We start from the raw sequence: 20396 nt of genomic DNA, 5'->3' as shown, positions 1-20396 counted from the left end.
CCAAAAAATCAGTAGTACTGCAATGGTGAAATTTCTTTGTTATATTTCGTTACTACTGTTATTTGTATTTGTATCGGTGCAATAAGGTAAAACTGAGAAATTGGGATGTCTTGTCCATTTACTCGGTGGTGGTGGTTTGCTGAAGGCACTGCAGTTTTGGGGCTTTTTTCCCATTGCTGTCTTTCCATTTATTTCTTGCACATTCAAATGGTACTGCAATGTCAGCTGTGTGCCAACTGAAAGATGAAAGTTACGATATTTGAGGGAAAGTTCTGGATAAAGGAGTTTTTTAAAGTTGGTTTTTTTTTTTAATAGTAAGTGTTCTTTAACTTAGATTTTTGCACATGAATTTTTATGATAAGCCTCTTCGACTCAATGAGAATCATATAGTTCTGAGTTATATTTAAATCTGGTCATCTTAAAATGAAAGCTTTAAACTTTCATTTAGCATATGTTAAAATTAATGGAGAAGTTCTAAATTCTTTGACGTCTGCCAATGAACTGTAGGAGTTCTGCCATTAGGCTGGTCCGTCCTTAGTGGTGAAAGAGAGCACGGTTTTGGAACCCCCATGGAATATTTTATGTTAGTTTCTTTGGGCACAATGATTTTATGCCCTTGCCTCCTGGAGTTGAATAATAGTGTAACTTCAAACCCAGTGACAGTGAAGTTTAAATTCTTCCCTTAACCGAAAAGAAGAAATAAGCCTCGTATGATTACATCTTGCTACTCGTTCGTGGGAACAATTTTAAAGCCAGATCCTGCAATAATGTAACTCTTTAGTAAAAGACTGTCCGTATGGATCCAAATGGTAAGACAGTTTTCTGGAGGTACGAGCCTGGTTTGATGCTTTTCAGTTGCTGCTTTCTTCCAGTTAAGGCATTTCTATGGAACGCTTAAATAAACATGTTTCTTTTTCACCCAAGTTCTGAAGCTTTCACCTGTCTTGTGTTGTGACACCCTTGTGTTTGGATTGGTAATAGAGCCTGTAAGTAGAGTAAATCTGTAAAGCTAACATATCAGTAGAAAGATTTGGAGGGGAAGAGCATGAAAGTCAAACATTAGCATCCAAGACAAGGTAATTCTGCAAGGCAGGTACATTATTCTCCTCAAAATATACTGAGTCACATAGACTTTATGGTTTCTGTATCCATCACAGGAAACTTTCCATGCAAGAAAACGTAGTGGCAGGGCTACATGGAGCTTATTTCCTGCAGCACAGTTCTGTGAAGGCTCCTTAATAACATCTTACATTGACTAGATAGGTATCCAAAAATAGACATCAGTGAAATATTCAGAATGCTTCTGTCATGGTCTGCAAGCTTTTGCAAGCAGCTGATTTATGGTTTTGCTCTTATTTCAGAATTACCTTGGTAACAAACAGGAAGTTCTCTCACTGAGAAAACAATTAAAAATCACAGCAACCACAATAATGCTATTTTCATTTCAGATACCCAAATGCAGCAGTGAATCAAGTTACCCAAGCTCCTTGCTGTAGCTGGCAGGGAGCTGACTGGGACCTGGCATAACATAATGCAGTTTTGCTTCTCATAAATCAAATGGTTTTTTTCCTACTGGTATATGCCTCATTTTTAGCCTTCAAGGGAAATTCTATCTGCCAACACAAAAAACACAGCCTTGGGAGAGATCCGGACATTTGGGTCATCTGGCAACACGTTCGTTTACCTAAACAGTTAGGATTAGATAGCATTCCCCTCATGCTTTTGTAACTTCCCGAGTATGAAACATGGAGCCCTTCTGGAGTCCAGCCATTTTCACACTTGAAAGGCATGTATCCCTAGCTGAGATTCTTTATGGAATGAAATAGAAGGGCAAAAGGATACAGGCTTGGGACAGGTCAAGGAGAGGAATACCCAGACAAGGGCAACTCTCACTCGGAAGAGGACAGGATGCACAGCCAAGTGTTCAGTGATCGGAACTGAACGTGACTAGTCCCTACTGCACATGATATATTGTTCTGCGCATTAAACTGCTCCAGTACATACTTTTCCAGTCTTAATGAAATTCATGCATATGCTTTTGTTTATACGTAATCAAACAAAATGGGGTTGGAGGGTGCATATAGAAGAGAAAGATGGTAAAATTCTTAGCTTCTGCTGGAATCTAATTGTTTTAAGAGATTTGAGAATAAATCCTATATACTTATATTCTTTTGGGGTATTTTTCAATTAAATTTCTTCATAATGGGGAGGATTTCTCTCTGGTCTGACTTTTTTTTTTTTTTTTTTTTTTTAAAAAAAAAGGGGGAAGTGTGAGGAAGCCGAGTCCAAAACATTCTTCTACTCTGAAACCAATGGCAAAATTCCCATTGACTTTAAATGAGGCAGGATCCTGCCTCCTGGGGACTGATAGCTCACTGTGCTTGAAGCAGTTGGGATACAGAATGTGCAGCAGAGTTCAGTCTCACTTAGCTGCAACAAGCTAATATTTTTATTAATGGCAGTCTGTGTAAACTTATCAGTTCAATAAAGTTTTACTATATTAGCTGAAATATTTAATGTACACTTTTTTCTTCTGTGACATTTGTTCCTTGTGTAAGCAAAACTTCTGTATAGGAGTAATAATGTGTTTACTGAAGTAATTACTGTGTAAATGGCCCCATTTTTCCTTAGTCCAGAATATATGCCTATACTTTTTTGCCTTTCTTAATAGCAATTCTTTTCTATTAAAATTGATGAGATTTACTCATGACAGTAAAATTAAATGTGTACTGTGAAAGGATCAGGTCCATGGTTTTCTGGAAATGTAGGCGTTATGGAAAGGACAGGAATTAGGTATTTTTCCTCTTGTGTCATAAAGGTCTATTTTGCTTTTTTGCAGTGTTTGTTTAGTGTAAAATTAGCAGTGAAGTATAAAATCTACTACAGCAATATTTAACATTGCTTGGGTTCATTGAAAACCAGGATCCACAAAGTGTAATGGAATATTTTTTTTTTACTGTTTTAAGAGTATCTGTCTATTTGTGTCTGTTTATTTATGGAACATTTAGCTTCGTAAATAAACACAGTACAAAGTTTAAAACCACTGTGCTCTTTAGCTCATGAAGTTTTGCTGTTCATCAAGTCTTTCTTGCATTTCTTTGCAGGAGTGTATTGCAATACCTTAATTCCAGGCTTCGTAATTTTTGTTATTGCTGTAAACTGGGCAATTTTGTTACTTGCAATCTTGTACTTGGGAAGTTTAGTTCATGGTTGATAATGTATAATGTAAATAATATTTTTTGTGGTAAAGCATGCAACACAAGTTTCAGTCATTAATTAACGTACAGAAGTAATTTCAGAATTTGGTTCTCTATCATGCATGCGGAGTACTCCCAATGCTTGCCAAGTTTCTTCATCTGCCTGCTTGCAGTTGGATCACTGCTGGGTTACTGCATCATCTTATTGTTTTACCAACTCATGCAGTGACTTGGTGGTGTTTAAAGCCTATGAGGACTTACTCAAACACTTTTTGTAAAGTATAACGGTTTAATCTCTTGAGCTAATCCTCTGAGTCAAGAGTTGCATATGGTTTTGTGCACAACAGAAAGTGAGGACTTGGATTCTTATCTTCTCCTAGGAGTAGTTACATGTACTTACATCAACAGGACTGTTGTCGCTTGAAGACTACTTAACTATTTTTCAGCAGTGAAAATAGTGCAAACGATTTGCCCGGATTATGACAAGCCTTTAATGTGTTCTTCCTTGAAGTGAGACTTCCTGTTAGCTTTAAAGTCTTTGAAGTTCTATTTTTGATTGTAATGTAGGGACTCTGAAAAGCTTTCAGTAAATTGTCTGGCTTTGCCTTCACCTGCTGTTTTGATATTGAACAGTCATCACCCTCAACATTTGCATAAGAAAAGTCACTATGTAATAATACTTTACACTAAAATTAATTGTATAGCCTGGAATCCTACTTCCTTTGTATTTTGATTTTTTGACTCTCACTAAATCAGCTTTTTTTTTTTTTTTTTAAGTTGTTAAGCATTCCCTCTGCTTAGCAGTCACTGCAATGAATAGTTCTTCAAAGGTCTACTGTCACCCCTGAGACCAAGGGGTTTGCTTAATAATAAAAGTATGTTTCCTCATTTTACGAACTCTGTAAAATGTTTACTCCAGTTCTCTTCAATTTGGTTTTAGAGTGTGCTTTGGTAAAAAATGTGTGTGATTAAATGTGCTTGTTGGTATATAATCTGTGTTACAAACATTCGTCTACAAGAACTGCGCTGGATCTAGTAGGGACTTACAGTGTTGGCAGATTAGGTTGTGGCATGTAGCTTCTGGCAACCTTGGCCAGAATGTAATCCAGAATCCTATATGTCAATCTTGGTACTTAATGTGTGATTAAATCAATAAAAAGAAGATAGATCAGAACTGTTTATGTGAAGCAAAATCTGATTTTGGAGTAGAGATCACAGAGTTACTCAAGGAAGATGCTTCCATCTTCTCAGACACTACTTTTAAAGTCAGCAGCTCAGCAGCTGGTGTCTCCTGCCCCAGGGCACAGTAGTGTTCACTGTTTGCCTTTGAAATCCAAATGGAGGAAAGGAGAATGCTGCTGGCAACGGAGAGATGAGTTAAGAGGAAACATGACTTTTTACCTCCTGGGCAGGGGGACTTCTGGGTTTTGGGTCACGCTCTGTGCTCACAGTCCCTGAATGAGCTCCAGCAACAATTCTATGAACGAAGTCGAGAACCTCTTCTACCTGAATGCATTAGGCCGTAGAAGCTGCTCTTTCCTCTTTCTGTTTTTGTGGTTTGGTTGTTTTTTTGACGAAATAGTGCCAGAGCATCAGCAGTAGGAAAAAATGTCTGTCCAGCCTCACCTCATCTTTTACCTCTGCAGTTTTGTCACTGTCAGTCTGGTTATGAGAGCTCTCCTGTGGTTTGGCTTGGTTTTTTTGTTTGTTTGTGGTTGGGTTTTTTTGAGGGTGTTGTGTGTTTTTTGCTGGGTCAGGCTGGGTCCATGTCACCTAGTTCAGGAAGGGACTCTAAGGCCCAGTTTCATCCAGCCTAATATTAAACACCTAATTAAGATGCTAAAGTAAGGAACATAAATTCCCAGGTACTTTGTATAATCAGTAGCTAGAGGAGGGCACGGCCATGAGCATTTCTGCCTACTGAAAGGCTGGGTTGCCCTGAGATGTTGTGAAGTCTCCAGCTGTGGACCTAATCAACACTTGACTGGGTGCAGACCTGGGTAACCTACTGTAGCTGACCCTGTGTGATCAGGATCTGGGCTAGGAGATTTCAGGCAGGGCTAGGAGATCTTGGGTGATCCCTTCCAACTTCAGTGATCCTGCATATGTGATCCAGGGACTAGGCATCCAGGCTTCTTGTTCAGGTGTGGATCCTGGTTTGGATTGATTTTGGGATACTTTCAAAAGGTAGTAAAGATAAATATATGGATAATCTTAGATAAATACTTGATTAGAATTAGCCACTCAGTCAAGAGCTGTAATTTAAGGTGCCCTCTCCTTGCTTCACAGCCATACTGTGTAGTAAGTGCCTTAACACTGAAATTGGGTTTGTTGAGTGTTAGGAACCAAACGGAATTAAAAACTGGTAGAGAATAAGTATGGTACTTACATATAGTATAGAAAGAGTATGCCAGAAGAGGGAGCTGTTTTAAAGATTAGAAAAAAAAATAGTGGTTTTTGGAAAGCTTATTGCTGGAATAGCCACCTGTACCACATACTAGCAGGCTATGAATGCATAGGTAAGCGCTGACTGTTTCTCTACTGTACGCGTATGACAAAAAAACTAGTAGTTTTATAATACCATTGATGTGACAGTCATTAATTGGTTATGTTGGCTGCTGAGGTTCATAAAAATACCTTTTACTTGCGTTAGGAGGAATAAAATAAAGGAAGTCCAGTTAGAGCAGAGAATATAAGGATGGGAGTGCTGTGGCTTCTGTTCCCAGCCTTTCCTCTGGGTTGCTCTTCAGTAGATGGCCAGTCATCCTCACAAATTGTGTACTAAACCACCAAACAAATCTTCTTCCTTCACGTTTGCAAAATTTATATAAACTATCACCCAAGTCTCTAAAGTAGCATTCAGTTACAATCAGCTAACACTGAGTAAATAAATTAACAAAAGAAAGCACAGCTGATAGAGTGAGACAACAAATACTTCCTCTCCTGGAATGTTTAAATCATTGGCCAACTCCATGGGCAGCTCCACTTCTACCAATTGTGTGAATTTCTTGTGCCAGGACATATACCATCTTCTGATGTACAACAGTAAATATCTAAAGGATATTAAGGAAAATATCACGTTTAAGTACTTCAAGTCTTTATTAAAGGAATCATTCATTTAACTTTGGATTTTGGTCATTTGAATTAAGTAATGCTTTTAGATGCAATGAGAATTTTTAGATGGAAGTCACAGAGTGTAACTGCACTGGTGCTAATGTTGAAATAAGCTACATAGGACTCCTGTTTACACGCTAACTTGCGCTTTCTTTTTCTTAATCCTGTATCACATAGTTTTGATAACCTAATGGTCAGGCTGAAAAGCTGTTTCCTGTGTGGATGTATATTTTCCATCATATTAACACTGTGCTTTATGTATTTGTCTTTACTTACCTCTACTAGTGTAGAGGTAAGGTTCTATTACCTTTTGCTTATTTTGAGCATACCTTCCAAGTAGGGCAGTGCTGCTATTGTCCATCCGCAGCTGAAGCAACAGAGCAGAGAAGAAGGGAAATTTAGTTGTTAAAAAATGAAGATGATGTTATTTAACACACTTAGTCCAGGGAATCAACTTAAGAATCTTGTTTGATTGGAGTCTTGACTCTCTTGACAAGGCCGGCACCAAAAAAAGTCTTAATTTTGCATCTGAAATTCTGTCCTGAGGTACATGTTTATATCCAAACAGCTGAGCAGGATCCCCTCTCTGTGTGTACAGAGATGCTCACTCACTACTTATTCAAGAAAGGTTCCTCTTTTACATATTAGCTTAGCAGCAGCCTTCATCTTTTCTGTGGTATTTGCAGTGCATGAAATTAAAATTAGTCCTGAAGATTATATACTTGAGCAGAGTATTCAGTGTAGAACATCATGCCTGATTGCAAGCTAGCTGGGAGACAATGGCAGTGAAGCTGCAGCCCTTTCACGGAGAGAGGAAGAGAAACGCTGTGCTCTTCTATCGTGCCTTCTCCTGCACTACTGCAGCATAGGGCTTGAGGCAACCACTTGATGCTTTGAATGTATTGCTTGCCTTCTGGGCTGCTCTTCAGACTTGCTCTGGGAAAGCTAGCTGATGTTCCTAAAATTTTCAGGAGCATCTTTCCCTGTATCCCATCTGTCTATATTATGACTTTACATGATCAACATCACGTAATCGGAGTCTTCCTGGAAAGTCTCTGCCATTCCCTGCTTTATTAGCAGGTGAGACTTAATTGAACCTCAGTTTGGATTTGGGCAGCCTGTAAGGAGACTGGGGGACAGGACTGGACTGTTCATAGAACTCTTGTCTTCAGGTAGCTTTTAAAACCATCAAGTGAGGTATAAAGCAGATGTTCCTGGGTCTATGGTAGTGTGGAAGTTAGAGATGGTTTGTAGAGTGTATATTAAGACCCACCAGGCATTGAAGTCTTAGTGCTTGGAGCACTTAGAAAATTTCCTAAGGCCATTATTTCACAATCCAAAATGTTTGTCAACAATACTGGCATAAGGTATTCCTGTTCCCACCACACTGTGCCACTCCACCCCTCGGTTATGCCAGAACAATAGTTTGAGAGATCATGCTGTGAATTAAATAAATACATACATCTATTTCTAGGGTCTTTTTAAAGTTGGAACGGTTCCCTGTTTGGGTTCACAGCATGGCCCCATAGAGTTGTGCCAGTGTAATTCGGGGGCTGGTGAGCCATGGTAGGGGGGTGGGAATGACAAGTCAGGGGAGAAGGTGGGAGTTCCTTCAGCTGGACTTGCTGCAGAACTTTCTGTTGTTAAATTGTGGTGTCAGTCCACATCATGCAGCACATATATGTGGGTTCACACGCTCAGTCTTGAGACTACTCTGGAAGGAGTTGGTACCCCACCAGTCACACCAGGTGGTAGTGATTCACTGAGAATGCCTCTCCCTTGTGGCTTCTTTTGTTTACAGTGCAGCTCCAGATGAAGCTGCCAACTCTTTGCATTTGACCCTGAGTTCTCAGATTTTGACATGGAAAACTTGTATTTTAGATTGCGTTGAAATTTATTCTTTTTTCTGAATAAAAAAATTGACTGCTACCCTCTGGGTGCATCCATCCAACCAATTTCTCCCTCATCCAATGAACAATCAACCCATCAAATCTCTCTCTCTCCAATTTAGAGAGAAGGATGTTGTGGGGGACCATGTCAAAGGCCTTACAGAAGTCTAGGTAGGTGACATCCGTAGCTCATGGAAGGCCACTAGGTTGGTCAGGCAGGACTTGCCCTTGGTAAAGCTATGCTGACTGTCTCAAATCACTTCCCTGTACTCCATGGGGCTTAGCACAGCTTCTAGGAGGATCCGTTCCATGATCTTCCCAGGCACAGAGGTGAGGCTGGGAAGTCAGTGGATCCTGGGGTCCTCCGTTCTACACTTCTATGAAATGGGTGCAATGTTTCCCTTTTTCCAGTCACCGGGGACTTCACCTGACTGCCGTAACTTTTCAAATATCACGGAGAGTGGCTTGGCAACTACATCAGCCAATAATTCCCTCAGGACTGTGGGATGCATCTTGCCAGGTCCCATAGATTTCTTTATGTTCAGGTTCCTCAGGTAGTCACAAACCTGATCTTCTTTTACAGTGGAAAGGACTTTTCTCCCCCAGTCTCCATCTTACAGTCCATCCACTCGAGGGGTGTGAGGAGGGAGGTTGCCAGTGAAGACTAAGGCAAAAAAGTTGTTGAGTGCCTCAACCTTCTCATCGCAGTGGGTGCACTGTCTTTAACCTTTGTTTTTGGGCTGACATACCTGTAGAAGCCCTTCTTATTCTTTATGTTCCTTGCCAACTTCAGCTCCAGCTGCACCTTGGCCTTCCTGACCCCATTCCTACACAACCAGGCAGCGTCCCCATACTCTTCCCAGGGTATCTGTCCCTGCTCACACTGCCTGTGCATCTCTTTCTTGCCCTTTAGTTTGATCAGCAGGTCTTGACTCAGCCATGCCAGTCTCTTGCCTTTCTTTCCTGATTTCTTACACCTGGGGACTGAGAGCTCTTGCGCTCTATGGAAATCATCCTCAAAGATCTGCCAGCTCTGTTCTGCTTCCTTGTCCCTGAGGGCAGTTTCCCAGGGGTTCCTGTTGACTTACTCCTTGAAGAGCTGGACCCTAAAATACAGGGTCTTGACTTTACTCATCGCCTTACCCATATCCCGCAGGACTGCGAACTCCACCAGTGCATGATCACTGCAGCCCAGACTGCCTTCAATTTTGATGTCACTGTTTAGCTCGCTTTTGTTGGTGACCATCAGGTCCAGTATTGCATCCTCTCTGGTAGGACTCTCTGTTACCTGTTTTAAGATGTTATCTTCGATGCAATCCAGGAGCCTCGCAGCTTGTTGTGCTACTTTTCCAGCAGATGTTGGGGTGGTTGAAGTCCCCCAGCAGGACGAGAGCCTGCGAGCTCAATACCTCCTGTAGCTGGAGTAAGGCGGCTTCTTCAGTAGGTATCAATCCAGGTAGAAGGGTCTACACAGAGCAAGAGAACGTGTTTTCGCCTTTCCCTGTGATGACAGGTGGTCTTATCAGCGGATAAGATGGGAGAACACAGCTTTCTATTTCAGCGAGACAAACACAGCAGAACCCATTTGATTCACGTGCTTGCATGGGATATGTATTATACATGACCATGATTTTTAAATTTTGCAGTTGAGCAGGAGTAAAAGCATGCACCCCACTCCCCGACCCTATATTTCTTATACTTCCAAACCACTTCTTCTAACTTTCCTAGCCACCTCTTTAACTCTAGCATGAATATTCATGGCTTACTTATGAGATCAGTCTTTTTATTCAGCTGACCGTGCATTTTCTCAGATGACAGTGCATATGAGGTACTGTTAACTGGTGGAGTACTTAGCAGATAGTAATGCTTTAATTTTCATGCATAGATTATTTGGTGTGTTTACTCATTAAATGGGAATAATGAAATTTGAGTCAAGTGCTTGAGGACTTGTCAATGGGATGTGCTGTCTTGACTCATACCACCGTTCTTTGAGGGCTCTCCCCTTTATTTCACTGAGCTAAATGGTTTGACCACTGGAGAAAATTATTCTTGGGGGATAACACTGCTTTGTATCTACCTACCTGATTTCTACTTTTAACCCTAATAAAATTTCAAATACATCTGTTAATTTTACCCACATCTTTCTGAGAGGTAGAGGACTTAAAATTATTAAAAAAAAATAGTCTGGGTGGAAGACACATGCTGGTAGAGCACCCCCTGAAGGAAAGGTGTAAGTGTGTTCTATCCCATATTAGATATTAGAAAACTCAGTTCTTAGGACACTGCACTCCGTTATTTTTGCTGCTTATAGACTACTTGTTTGTGACTAATATTTTAAAATATGCTGACAGTTGTTGTGCTTTGTTTACTGGGTCAGCCCACCAGCTTCCATTGTCTTTAGAAAAAAAAAAAAATCATTAAAAATAAAAACTTCCTCATGCAAAGAGCAGCCTGTATGTCAGATCTAGGCTTGAAATATGCCACTTTTGTTGAATTTCCCAGTGCTCCAAAAGTACCTCTGATGGGGGCTTGGCACATGTGAGCTTGTTAAGTTTGAGGAGGCAAAGCAATGACAGGATGGTTGAACATCCAACTGTGCTTGACAGCATTTCCCTCTGCTAAATCTGGGTGGCAGATGTGACTTACTGAAGTGACTTACTGAAATTTCTCAATCCACAGCCTTCTCTTGGTGTCCTCTCCCTGCTAATGAGGCGTTGTTTTCAGCACGGATCCTTCCTGCCCGGCTGCCTGCAGCGTAATTGGGAGAGGAAGTGATCCCTCTCCTGCAGCATGCAAAGGCTTGAGTTGGCCGGAGTTATGGAAAAGTTGTGTTCTAGGGTATTTTGCTCAGTTTGACCATTTAAAAAAGGATCTGTTTCTTTTCATGTGATGTCTGAGGCAGAAGGGAAGAAGAAATTACCTACTGAAGGACCTACCTATGAAGGAAATCTGTGGTTTCATGTGCATCATGTCCAAATAATGCAATTAAAATGTTTAAAGCTACAGCACTAGTGTATACTGTACTACTTTTCCGGCAGCTGCTGCCAGAAGTACCTGAGCTGATACGGATTGGCCTTGATATTAAATATTTTGAAGTAGTTATCTCTGAAAATAATAAAAAATAAGTATCTCCTTTCAGATTCTAGTTAACACATGGCTTCATTTCTATCTTGATAGTAACTCTTATGGGTCATTGAAACTATATTAGAAATAAATTTGACCCATTATGTTGCATATATATGGAAAAAATTTGGTAAGTTACAGCTCTTGCTCTTGTTTTTTTGTTAAGGGCATGATGCAAGATTTTGATCATTGTCCTGATTTCCATTTTTTACAACAATTCTTGGTTATTCTTGATGGATTTAAAAACTCCTATAAGAATAAATAAATATGTAGCAATACATACTTACATACTGCCTTCCACCTTTAAGTTCTTGATCTTTTACAAGGCTGCTATCACAGCCTTCTCTTAAGAGGCAGAACCTCTTCACAATAGGTCTTAAATGGATAAACATTTCTGTTTCTGAAGTGGTTTGTTTTTATGAATGAGGAAAGTGTTTGCCAGAATGAAGTGTTTGGGTTGAAGTCTTCATGGAGCAGCTACGCGGGACCAGGACTAATATCGTGACTACAAGGCCTTTTGCCTCGATGGGAAATATAGTGGTGTCACCACAGAGAATTTTTTCCTAAGGTTGTGGATTGATAAATCTTGGTTTATCCGTATGCAGAACAATTTGTTGTTTTGTCTTGCATTTCTGAAGACTGATAACAAATGCAAATGCAAAATTCATTTGCAAAATCATCTTAGACTTTGTTTCAAATATTGCATTCCCTTGACAGTCTTGATACCTAAAAATTGCAGAAACACATTTTCAGTCTTTTTTCTGAAATTAGCTATCTTCATGATCCCCATCGCTATTTTTTTCCTGTCATTTTATTCTAAAAACTATCTTAAAAACCAAAAACAAACCCCAGAACCTAATAACCCCAAAGCCCCAAACCTAGGCTTTTCTTTTTCATAGCTCTGACCAATGGTAGAGCATAGAGAGATCTGTAATACAGATTTGAAAATGTACTTTCTGGTGCCTTTTGAATGTATTGCTTGCTTCTTCCTTGCTTATTATTAAAAAGTGATCAAATCTGCTGAGCTGTTTATCTGCACAAAACAAAGAATTTGTGGTTATCTTGGGTTTGAATTGTTTATTTTTCTTGTCTTTTGTCTTTTTCCTGCTGGTGTTGTCTCATCAGGGTTGTTGTTATTCAGATGTGTTTCGTAGGCTTTCTTGTGAACCCATTTGACACCAAGTCTCATGTTCCTCTTCTGCACACTTCCTTTGTTCTCCCCCCTTCTTTCAGGAGGAGGTTTGTTTTCTGCTGCTCCAATTCTGCTTCAGCCCTTGAAGCCGCCTGAAAAATTCCTGCTGGGAATTCTCGACCCAGTGCAGAGCTCACTGCAGCCTGTCTGCCAGCATCGGTTGTAGTACAGATTGGATCAGAGACCAATCACATCTGGGGTGTTAAAAGTAGTTAAATCTGTCTTCATCTGCATAGGCAGATGCTTAGGAGAGTCTGCATGTGTACATGTGTACCAGGAAACCCAATTAGATGTGTTAATTTTTCATTTGCTGTGCAGAAAACAGAAAAAAAATATTTAACTGTATTAACAAGAAAATTCTAGTTTCTACATTTAAAAAATGTAGTGAAAAATTCACTATTGCATTAGGAACTCCGTTTTTTCAGTTTTGTATCTCAATCTTAACTCCCTTCCAAGAACCATTAGTTCAGAGGCATACTAAAAAAAAATCATAACGTCAAGGCTTTCTTGTATTTATGTACCTATCTTACGTGGTTGAGACATTAGAGGTAACTGTTGAAATCCATCTGTGGACTTTATAACCCTTGCAATATCACTTAATCACAAAGTCCAGTAGGTTTGCAGTGGGCAAAATCAGGATCTCAGACTTTGTATCTTATGTTCCTGGATAAATGCAGTTAATCATTCATATGAGAAAACGTGACAGCATGTACTGTCACAATTTCTAGCTGGGAATTTTTATTCACAGGCTTCAGGCACAGTTGTCACTTGGGCAAAAGCATCTGCGTTAGGTTAATTCAGGTTTATCAGGCTGTCCATGGGATTTCTTCAGAGATAAATGAATCCACATTTGTCCTAAAAGTGGAACAGTGTTAGAGAACAGCAGGCAAGCTTATTTGCTCTGCAAAATGCGTATAAAGAATGTGTGGTATAAAATCCTATGTGTAAGTTTTATAGCTGTATCAAGCTAAAAACTGTGTGTGTATGTATATATATCAGGAAAAAATGTGAAATGTTCTTTAAAAACCTCTCTAATAAGCTGTGTTACAGGCACCTGGCTGAATCCTTCTGAGATTCCCTATTTTCACAACCCAAGCAAATATATTAAGGTGCTTTGCAGCCAAATTCATGATTCCAGAGTCAGAGAGGATCAAACACAGTTTTCACATGTGTTTCTGCATAACGTCCTTGTAATTGTTTGCTCTTTGGCTGATGCTGCTCCCCTGGTGTACGGCCTATAAATGCAGTACAGCACAAAGAATGCCAGTCCCCTGGACGTGCAAACAGGTGAAAGCTTAATTGACATGACTTTATGATGATCATTCAAATATGATGTGACATGTTTTATTTGAAATCCCTCGACCCTGCATGTCAGAGAAACCTGTGTGTTTCCTTTTAAGGCCTGATCATCAGCCGCGGTGTCAGTTCTGCAGTTTTCTCCCAAGTGTGAGAACATCATTGTGTTTTTTACATGCTCCATTTAAATCCTTATGACATCTGTGTGGGCTGCTTTCCATTCATTAACATAGGGGAGTTGCATCTTCTTCCATGGTGGCTGGTCAGACGCCAAAGGCAGATTAAGTTTCCCTGAGCGAGGAACTTGTCATTTAGGCTCTTCGAGCTGGAGCTGGGACCTTTGGCAGCTCTGTGAAGAGGCAGTGAGAATCATTGCCACAAAAATGATTTTTGTGTGGTCCTGCTGTGCGCCCCTGGATTTCAAATTTGATTTATGGCTGCTCTTTTTTTTTTTAAAAAAGCAACAGACTGCATTTGGTTTTGTTGCAGGATATTATCATGTAAATATTGTGGCATACATCCTTAATTCTGAAACTGTGGATTATTTCTAAAATTAAACTCATGGTAATTGCTGGCATATTTTCCAGTTCCTCAAAGTTTTCTGTAAACCCGCTGTTGGCTGTGGATTTCCCTTCTTCTATTCATGTAGCTGCCTTTATTCTTTATGGTCCTGCTGAGGTCCCAAAACAGACAGAAAGCAACTGCTAGAGAAGTGCGTGAAGCTGAATGCCAGCTCCTGCTCCCGCAGATGGTCAAACTTCTGGAGACAAGACTGAAAACGCTGGGGAAGGTCTCACAGGACAGTGCACAGAACCCAGAAGCTTGTTTCAAAACAAGGTGCAAGAAACCTCATCGCTGTTTGGAATGATTTAGCTGCACATAAATTTCTTCTTCACTCCCCACCACTCTTGGCATTTACTATGGACTGCTTAAATAAATCCTTTTCAATTTAAGATATCCCTTCCAGAACTGCTAAGAATTATTTTCATTTAATGTTTTAGTCTCAATTTCATTTGAATAAGCTGGTCATATTTTTGACCTACCCCTTTCTGGACAGAAGGCTTTTCCTATATGTTTTGGTGTATATCTTTGTTTCTAACCTAAAACATTGTTCTGTTGTGGTTTACATTGTACACTCCTCACTAAGTCTGGGAATTATTTTTGCACAGGGTTATCTAATGCTAGTGCTCTCTAATTACAGTTTCCATTAATATTTTCTGTGGCAGAGGAATTCAAAACGCTTGACAATTTGTAAGCCACAAAAGCTGTCATTGCTTGTGGGGAGTAGCTATGGGCTGTGGCTTTTTAAATAAGCTTTGTATGTTTGTTGTTTTGCATTCATAATTAAGCAATTTGATTGAATTGCATTGATGGCACATTGTATCTGAGTTTAAACTTTCTGAGTCTGGGTAACTTCTTTTTTGGAAGTGTAGCATCTCAAATCTATATTTAATTTTAAGACAGGCCAAGTTTGACTTTATGACGCTTTGTATAGGAAATCATGTGAAATCAGGATAAAACTTACTCTTTTTCAGTGATATCCTGGGGCAGAGATGTAGTTTGTACAAATTGTTCTCTTTCTGCTGCTAGCTGTCTTCATAAGAAGGAAGTGGTTGGTATTTAAAGTTTTAATTTGATGGAAAAAGCATTAACAAGAAAGTGCTTGAAAGTGAAAGGCAGGCAAATGCATGTTTATAAATGTTACACGTTTTTAAATATGTGGGTGATTAAAGAGTAGTAGTTCCTGTTCTTGAAAGCCTGTATCTACCGTATATAGATGTGGAGAATATTTACCTCCTAATATAGTTCGTAGTCCTACCTCTGCGCATTCAGTCGTTCTGCTATAGTTCGTTTTGCTATAGCTGTGGGTGGAACAGATCGGAAAACGAGGTGGTGGATTCCTGTCTTCAAATTAAAAGTGGAAAGACTTTGGCCTTAACGTAGAATAGCTGGGTTAAATGCTGTGCATTACGGAGAGGAACAGAGAAGGTGGCAGGAGTCCTTTGGTTACTGAAACTTAGTGGTACCCCAAATGAAGTGGGCCCATTATGTTCTAATTCACTGTGCAAATTGTCCGTTTGACATATTCTTCCCATGAAATGCTTAGAAATCTTTTGCAAATTAAGCTAATATGCAGCATATTGTAGTTTTGTGTCTTTTTCTGTTACGGGTGACCATTTACAGCTATTGTTTAAGAGTTTTCTGAAACGACGTAAACACTGTTGGAAATTAAGCACAGTTGAGAGTGACTGCTCAAGATGTGCTGCTTGGCTGAGATGACTGCAGCGGGAGATCTGCGGGCACGCATGAGTGATTCAGGTGCCCGGAGCTTGTCTGAGGATTGATGTGGTACTCAAATAACTGGAGTAACCTTCACATCATGGAGGTTAACGTTGCATTTACTTACGGTTTCCATGTTTTGATGCTCAGTTGCTGAGTGAAAGACCAGAGGCAGTTTTGGTTTGACGTACTGGGAAATCCTTTAAAATACACAAATGAGCACTGCTTTGCCTGGGTGCCGTTGTGATGAACCTGGCAGTTCTTTTTCTATAAAATAAAATAATTTAATTGAACAATATTTCAACCAAAGTAGATGAGCCCAAAATATTGTTGATCACAGACTGCTGTGCATATTAAGCCCCAGTTATTTCCATTAGCTGTTACTGTAACAGTTGTATGAAAAAAATCTTTGTTGAGGTTTTTTGTTTGCACCCCTTAAAGTATTTTGACAGCGACTAAAGTAAAAACATATAAAATGACTGAATTTGCAGAAATGTGAGTTTGAGCTATATTAGGAGATAAGCATTATCCATTTAAAAATATTGTAGATGTGAGCTTTCAAGAACAGGGACTAATATTAACCTGCATTTACTTAAGTCAGTGCAAATCTGGAATAGCTCCATTAAAATTGAAAGATCAATAAAGAATAAATTTATAGCTGCTTTACACATGGTGATTTCTCTATAGAAATACTTGCTGTTAAAATCTTTGTTGCTTTTCCTTTCCGTTTGTGCCAGTGGTTCTCATTCATACCCCTTCAAGGCATTTTAAAGTAGCAGTAGCAGTTCTAACAGCTGACCCCTCAGATTGGCTCTTACCATGAGCAGATGCTTATGAGGAGTGGGGAAGGGGGGGTTCCTTTTCATTTATGAATCTTCTCTTCTACCTGCCTAAAATATACATGTGATAAAAATCCCCTTTCCCTCAGAAATATATTAGAGTCCTCGAGCTTTGTATAGTATTTGATACAAAGCCTCACTGTTCATAAGCAGTTCTTTCTGCTCTTCAGATGATGGCCGAATCCTGGTTCACCTGGCTGGTGAGAGGAAAGAGCACCAAAATCGCCTGGATGCAGTCCTGAGTAACATGCTCTGACATGCTCTGGGCAATCCTGCTTCGGCAGGGGAGTTGGACTAGATGATCTTTATGGTCCCTTCCAACTCTAAAAATTCAGTGAAATTCAGTGAAAATGTGGAAGGCAGCTGTTGCCATCCTCCCCCCCCCCTTTCCTTGTTTTGCATTATTAAGGAAGAAAATTAATTGAAACTGATAGTCAGAAAAATGTAAAGAAAAAAGCCTGGTTTGAGATTAACTTAGTGATTCCTTGATCTCAGAATGACCATTTGTACTACAAATGATACACTTTATTTTGGATTGCTGCTACTTTCATCTTCAACCTTGCTGAAAGACAGGTTTCCTCTTATGCAACATCAGTCCAAGAACCATGGCAGATGATGGTTGTATTTTATTTTATTGTCTCTGGGGCCCTGTATGTGATATATTTTTGGTGTATGAAAATGAGATCGGGGGTGTCGGAGGGGTTGAAACATGCAGCTGTGGTAGAGTTGTATGGATGTGTGACCCCTGTGAATTTTAATTTTTTTTCTGAAAATCAGTTTGCAAAAATTTGATGATGCATTCTTGAGTCTGTATATACAACAGCTTCTTTTTTTAAAAAAAAATCCTTTAATCTCAAGCTTACAAAGAGATGCTTAGAAACATGAAATAACTCATACTGTTCTCTTTCTTTTTCTTTTCTTCTTTTCCAAATCTCTGTACTTCAATAAAAAGTAATATTGGTTTAGGATCAGGAATTTTATTAAGGTTTAAAAACTATCGGAGGCACTTTTTACACATAAGTGAGGAATGAAGCATGTGCAATATGTTACCGAGAGGCTCCTGGTCTCTGCCCAGGTATCATCACTGGTGTGAGCCGCAGCATCAGCTCCTACTGGCGTGTCTATGCTGGAGGTGGCTGCGGGTGCCTGGTGCGCTGCTGCACTGCGGCGAGGAGGCTGTGTTTTGGAGGCACTGGACAGAGGGAATGCTTCTTGGGAGAGCAATGAACTTTCTGTGTTACCTGAAGAGCAAAAGGGTTGAAGTAAAAGATAATAACGTGAAAATACCCACTATAGAAAAGGCAGAAGTGGAATAAACCTACTTTTTACCTCCACACACCATTTCTACAAGTATTAATTTGATTACAGCTCTGACTGCCCTGCCCTCTCAAGCATGGAAGAGGACAGAGAGAATATGAAGTTGCAAGCAGAAAAACATAATTTAGTCTGATGAGTTTAAAATAAAATCCTTTTCTTTTTTAGGATCAGTAAAGACCTTTGTATTGTCAGGATACCAATTATCTATTTTGAAGTGGTAACACTGAGATACTCTGCGGAGCAGACATATGGATCGGGTGATATACACTGTAGTCTTTGTGATATTTTTATAAGATCTGGGGTTTCTTTGTCATTGCCCAGATTTCATGTATCTGTAACTTGACGGGATAGATTCGGAAGCTCCTTAACCTTTAAGGGAAAGGAGATTTTTCACTTGTGTTGGGCTTCAATTTCAGCTTCTGCAATTTCAAAGTAATTCTGTAAAATGGGTGCCATTGATCAGTGGAATTAAGCCAGTTCAAGGGCATAGCCCCTGAAATTGGGAAAATAAAAATTGGAAAGGTACTAGAGAAAATAAATTAACAAATTTCTGTGTAATGCGGTTTAGTTTGCTTTGAAGCAGATTGCTTGCTGTTGAAAGGTTAATATTGACTGTGCCTGTATGTTTTGTTTTTTGGCAGGTAACCCCGGACTGGCAGGTTATTACAGGACCTTTATACAGGCCCTATATCGTGGACTAAATCAGCAGTATCCTGTTTGGGTTGTGAGCCATGCGGGACATTGTAAGCCTCCTAGTGGTATGGAAATGATAGAAGGTACAAAACTGTAACTTGTACATACAAATATTTATATTGTTATATGTTACTAGCAGATGATGTTACTAGCAGAACTGACGTTCTAGCAGTTCCTGATGTTACTAGCAGAACTTGTGCCCACTAAAAACAGCATGACATGGTTTTTAAATGTCTCCATTATATTTCCACAGGAAAGTTGTATGAGAAGTTATTGAGGAAAACAGTATTTTTAGGTAAATTAGATTTGCCAGTCAAATAGGTGCTATTAAGAGAATTGGAGAGTTTGCTGATTGCAGTCTTCAGAGACAAGTTATAGAGAAGGTGGTCTAGAATGTGTTTGTGTTGTGAAGAGTAGATTAGAAAAGTACGTATTTTAATGAAATGTCCAATGCAGAGATTGAGCACTTGAGAGACTTAATTATCTCTAACTTTAAAAATAGTTGTACTAAATTAATGAATTTCCAGGAAGCAAGTAAATGTTTCTGAGACAGGGATATGGGACGTTTGCAGGATCAAGGTACTTGTTTATCTGTCAAAAGTTTTTTGACATACAAATCATCAGCAAGACATGGCAGCTAACTCAGAGTGGATATTCCTCATGTGCAGCATTGTAAGATGGGGGGAGCCAATATTGAATCCTGTCCTGAAAGGTGTTTAGCGTCAGAAGATCTCTAGACTTCATCAAGCTGCAGTGATGTAGCAATAAATCAGTACAATTCCATAGGACCAAAAGGTTCAGCAATGTGAAGCAATGTAAAAATTTTGAAGAAGAAACTGTTTTAGCTGTTTAACATAACTTTCCCTCGCTATCCTTTGCACCCAAGCCTTTAAGCCATTTGATTGGTTTATTTAATCTCAGGCTTGAAACTGAAACCTGTCATTGTGTTCAAGTGTCAATCTACCAAATGCTACCTATTGCTCCAGATAGGTGGGAAATCCCTAGGTTTATAATTTCTGGTACAATATTAACCATGGGATACAGGTAGAAGTCCGGCAACTGAACGGAGGTGGGTTTGTTGCAGAGAACATCTGTAGGTCTGATAACCTGCCCTGGGATCCCATCTCTAAGTGTGCTTTTAGTGAAAAGAACCTTTGATGGTGAGAGATGTGTTTGGTGGCTTGAGATGGCTGAGCTAGTTGAAATGGAGAGGTTCTTAGATCCGGCCAGCAGGGATGTTGTACAGCTGTCCCAATTCCACTGTGACAGTCCCTGTGCTGGTAAAGAAAGTGTAAATTTCTGGAAAGGAGAGCATCCGGTAGGAAGAAGCATGAGTTGAAACCAAACCTCCAGGTGACTTCACTGTGTTCTTTTGCACTAACAGTCACAGAATCACAGAATGATATGGGGTTGGAAGGGACCTCTGGAGATCATTTAGTCCGACCCCCCCCAAGCC

At 39.7% G+C, this 20396-nt stretch overlaps 1 protein-coding gene across 2 annotated transcripts in view; it reads left to right on the top strand.

Annotated features, from left to right (window-relative positions):
- The window catches only part of LDAH (lipid droplet associated hydrolase), a 118410-nt gene that overhangs the window by 13384 nt on the left and 84630 nt on the right, over positions 1-20396 (top strand). The window contains exon 3 of one of the 2 annotated variants that reach the window (XM_074153540.1): positions 18889-19023. The exons of the other annotated variant lie outside the window; for it this stretch is intronic. Within the exon in view, the coding sequence (XP_074009641.1) occupies positions 18889-19023 (135 nt within the window). The remainder of the gene's footprint in view (positions 1-18888; positions 19024-20396) is intronic. 2 annotated transcript variants of the gene reach the window in all.

Source organism: Numenius arquata, chromosome 9 (assembly GCF_964106895.1).
Source record: "Numenius arquata chromosome 9, bNumArq3.hap1.1, whole genome shotgun sequence".
NCBI lineage: Eukaryota > Metazoa > Chordata > Aves > Charadriiformes > Scolopacidae > Numenius > Numenius arquata.
Note: the sequence above shows the minus strand (reverse complement) of the source record. Positions and strands in the feature narration are given on the sequence as shown.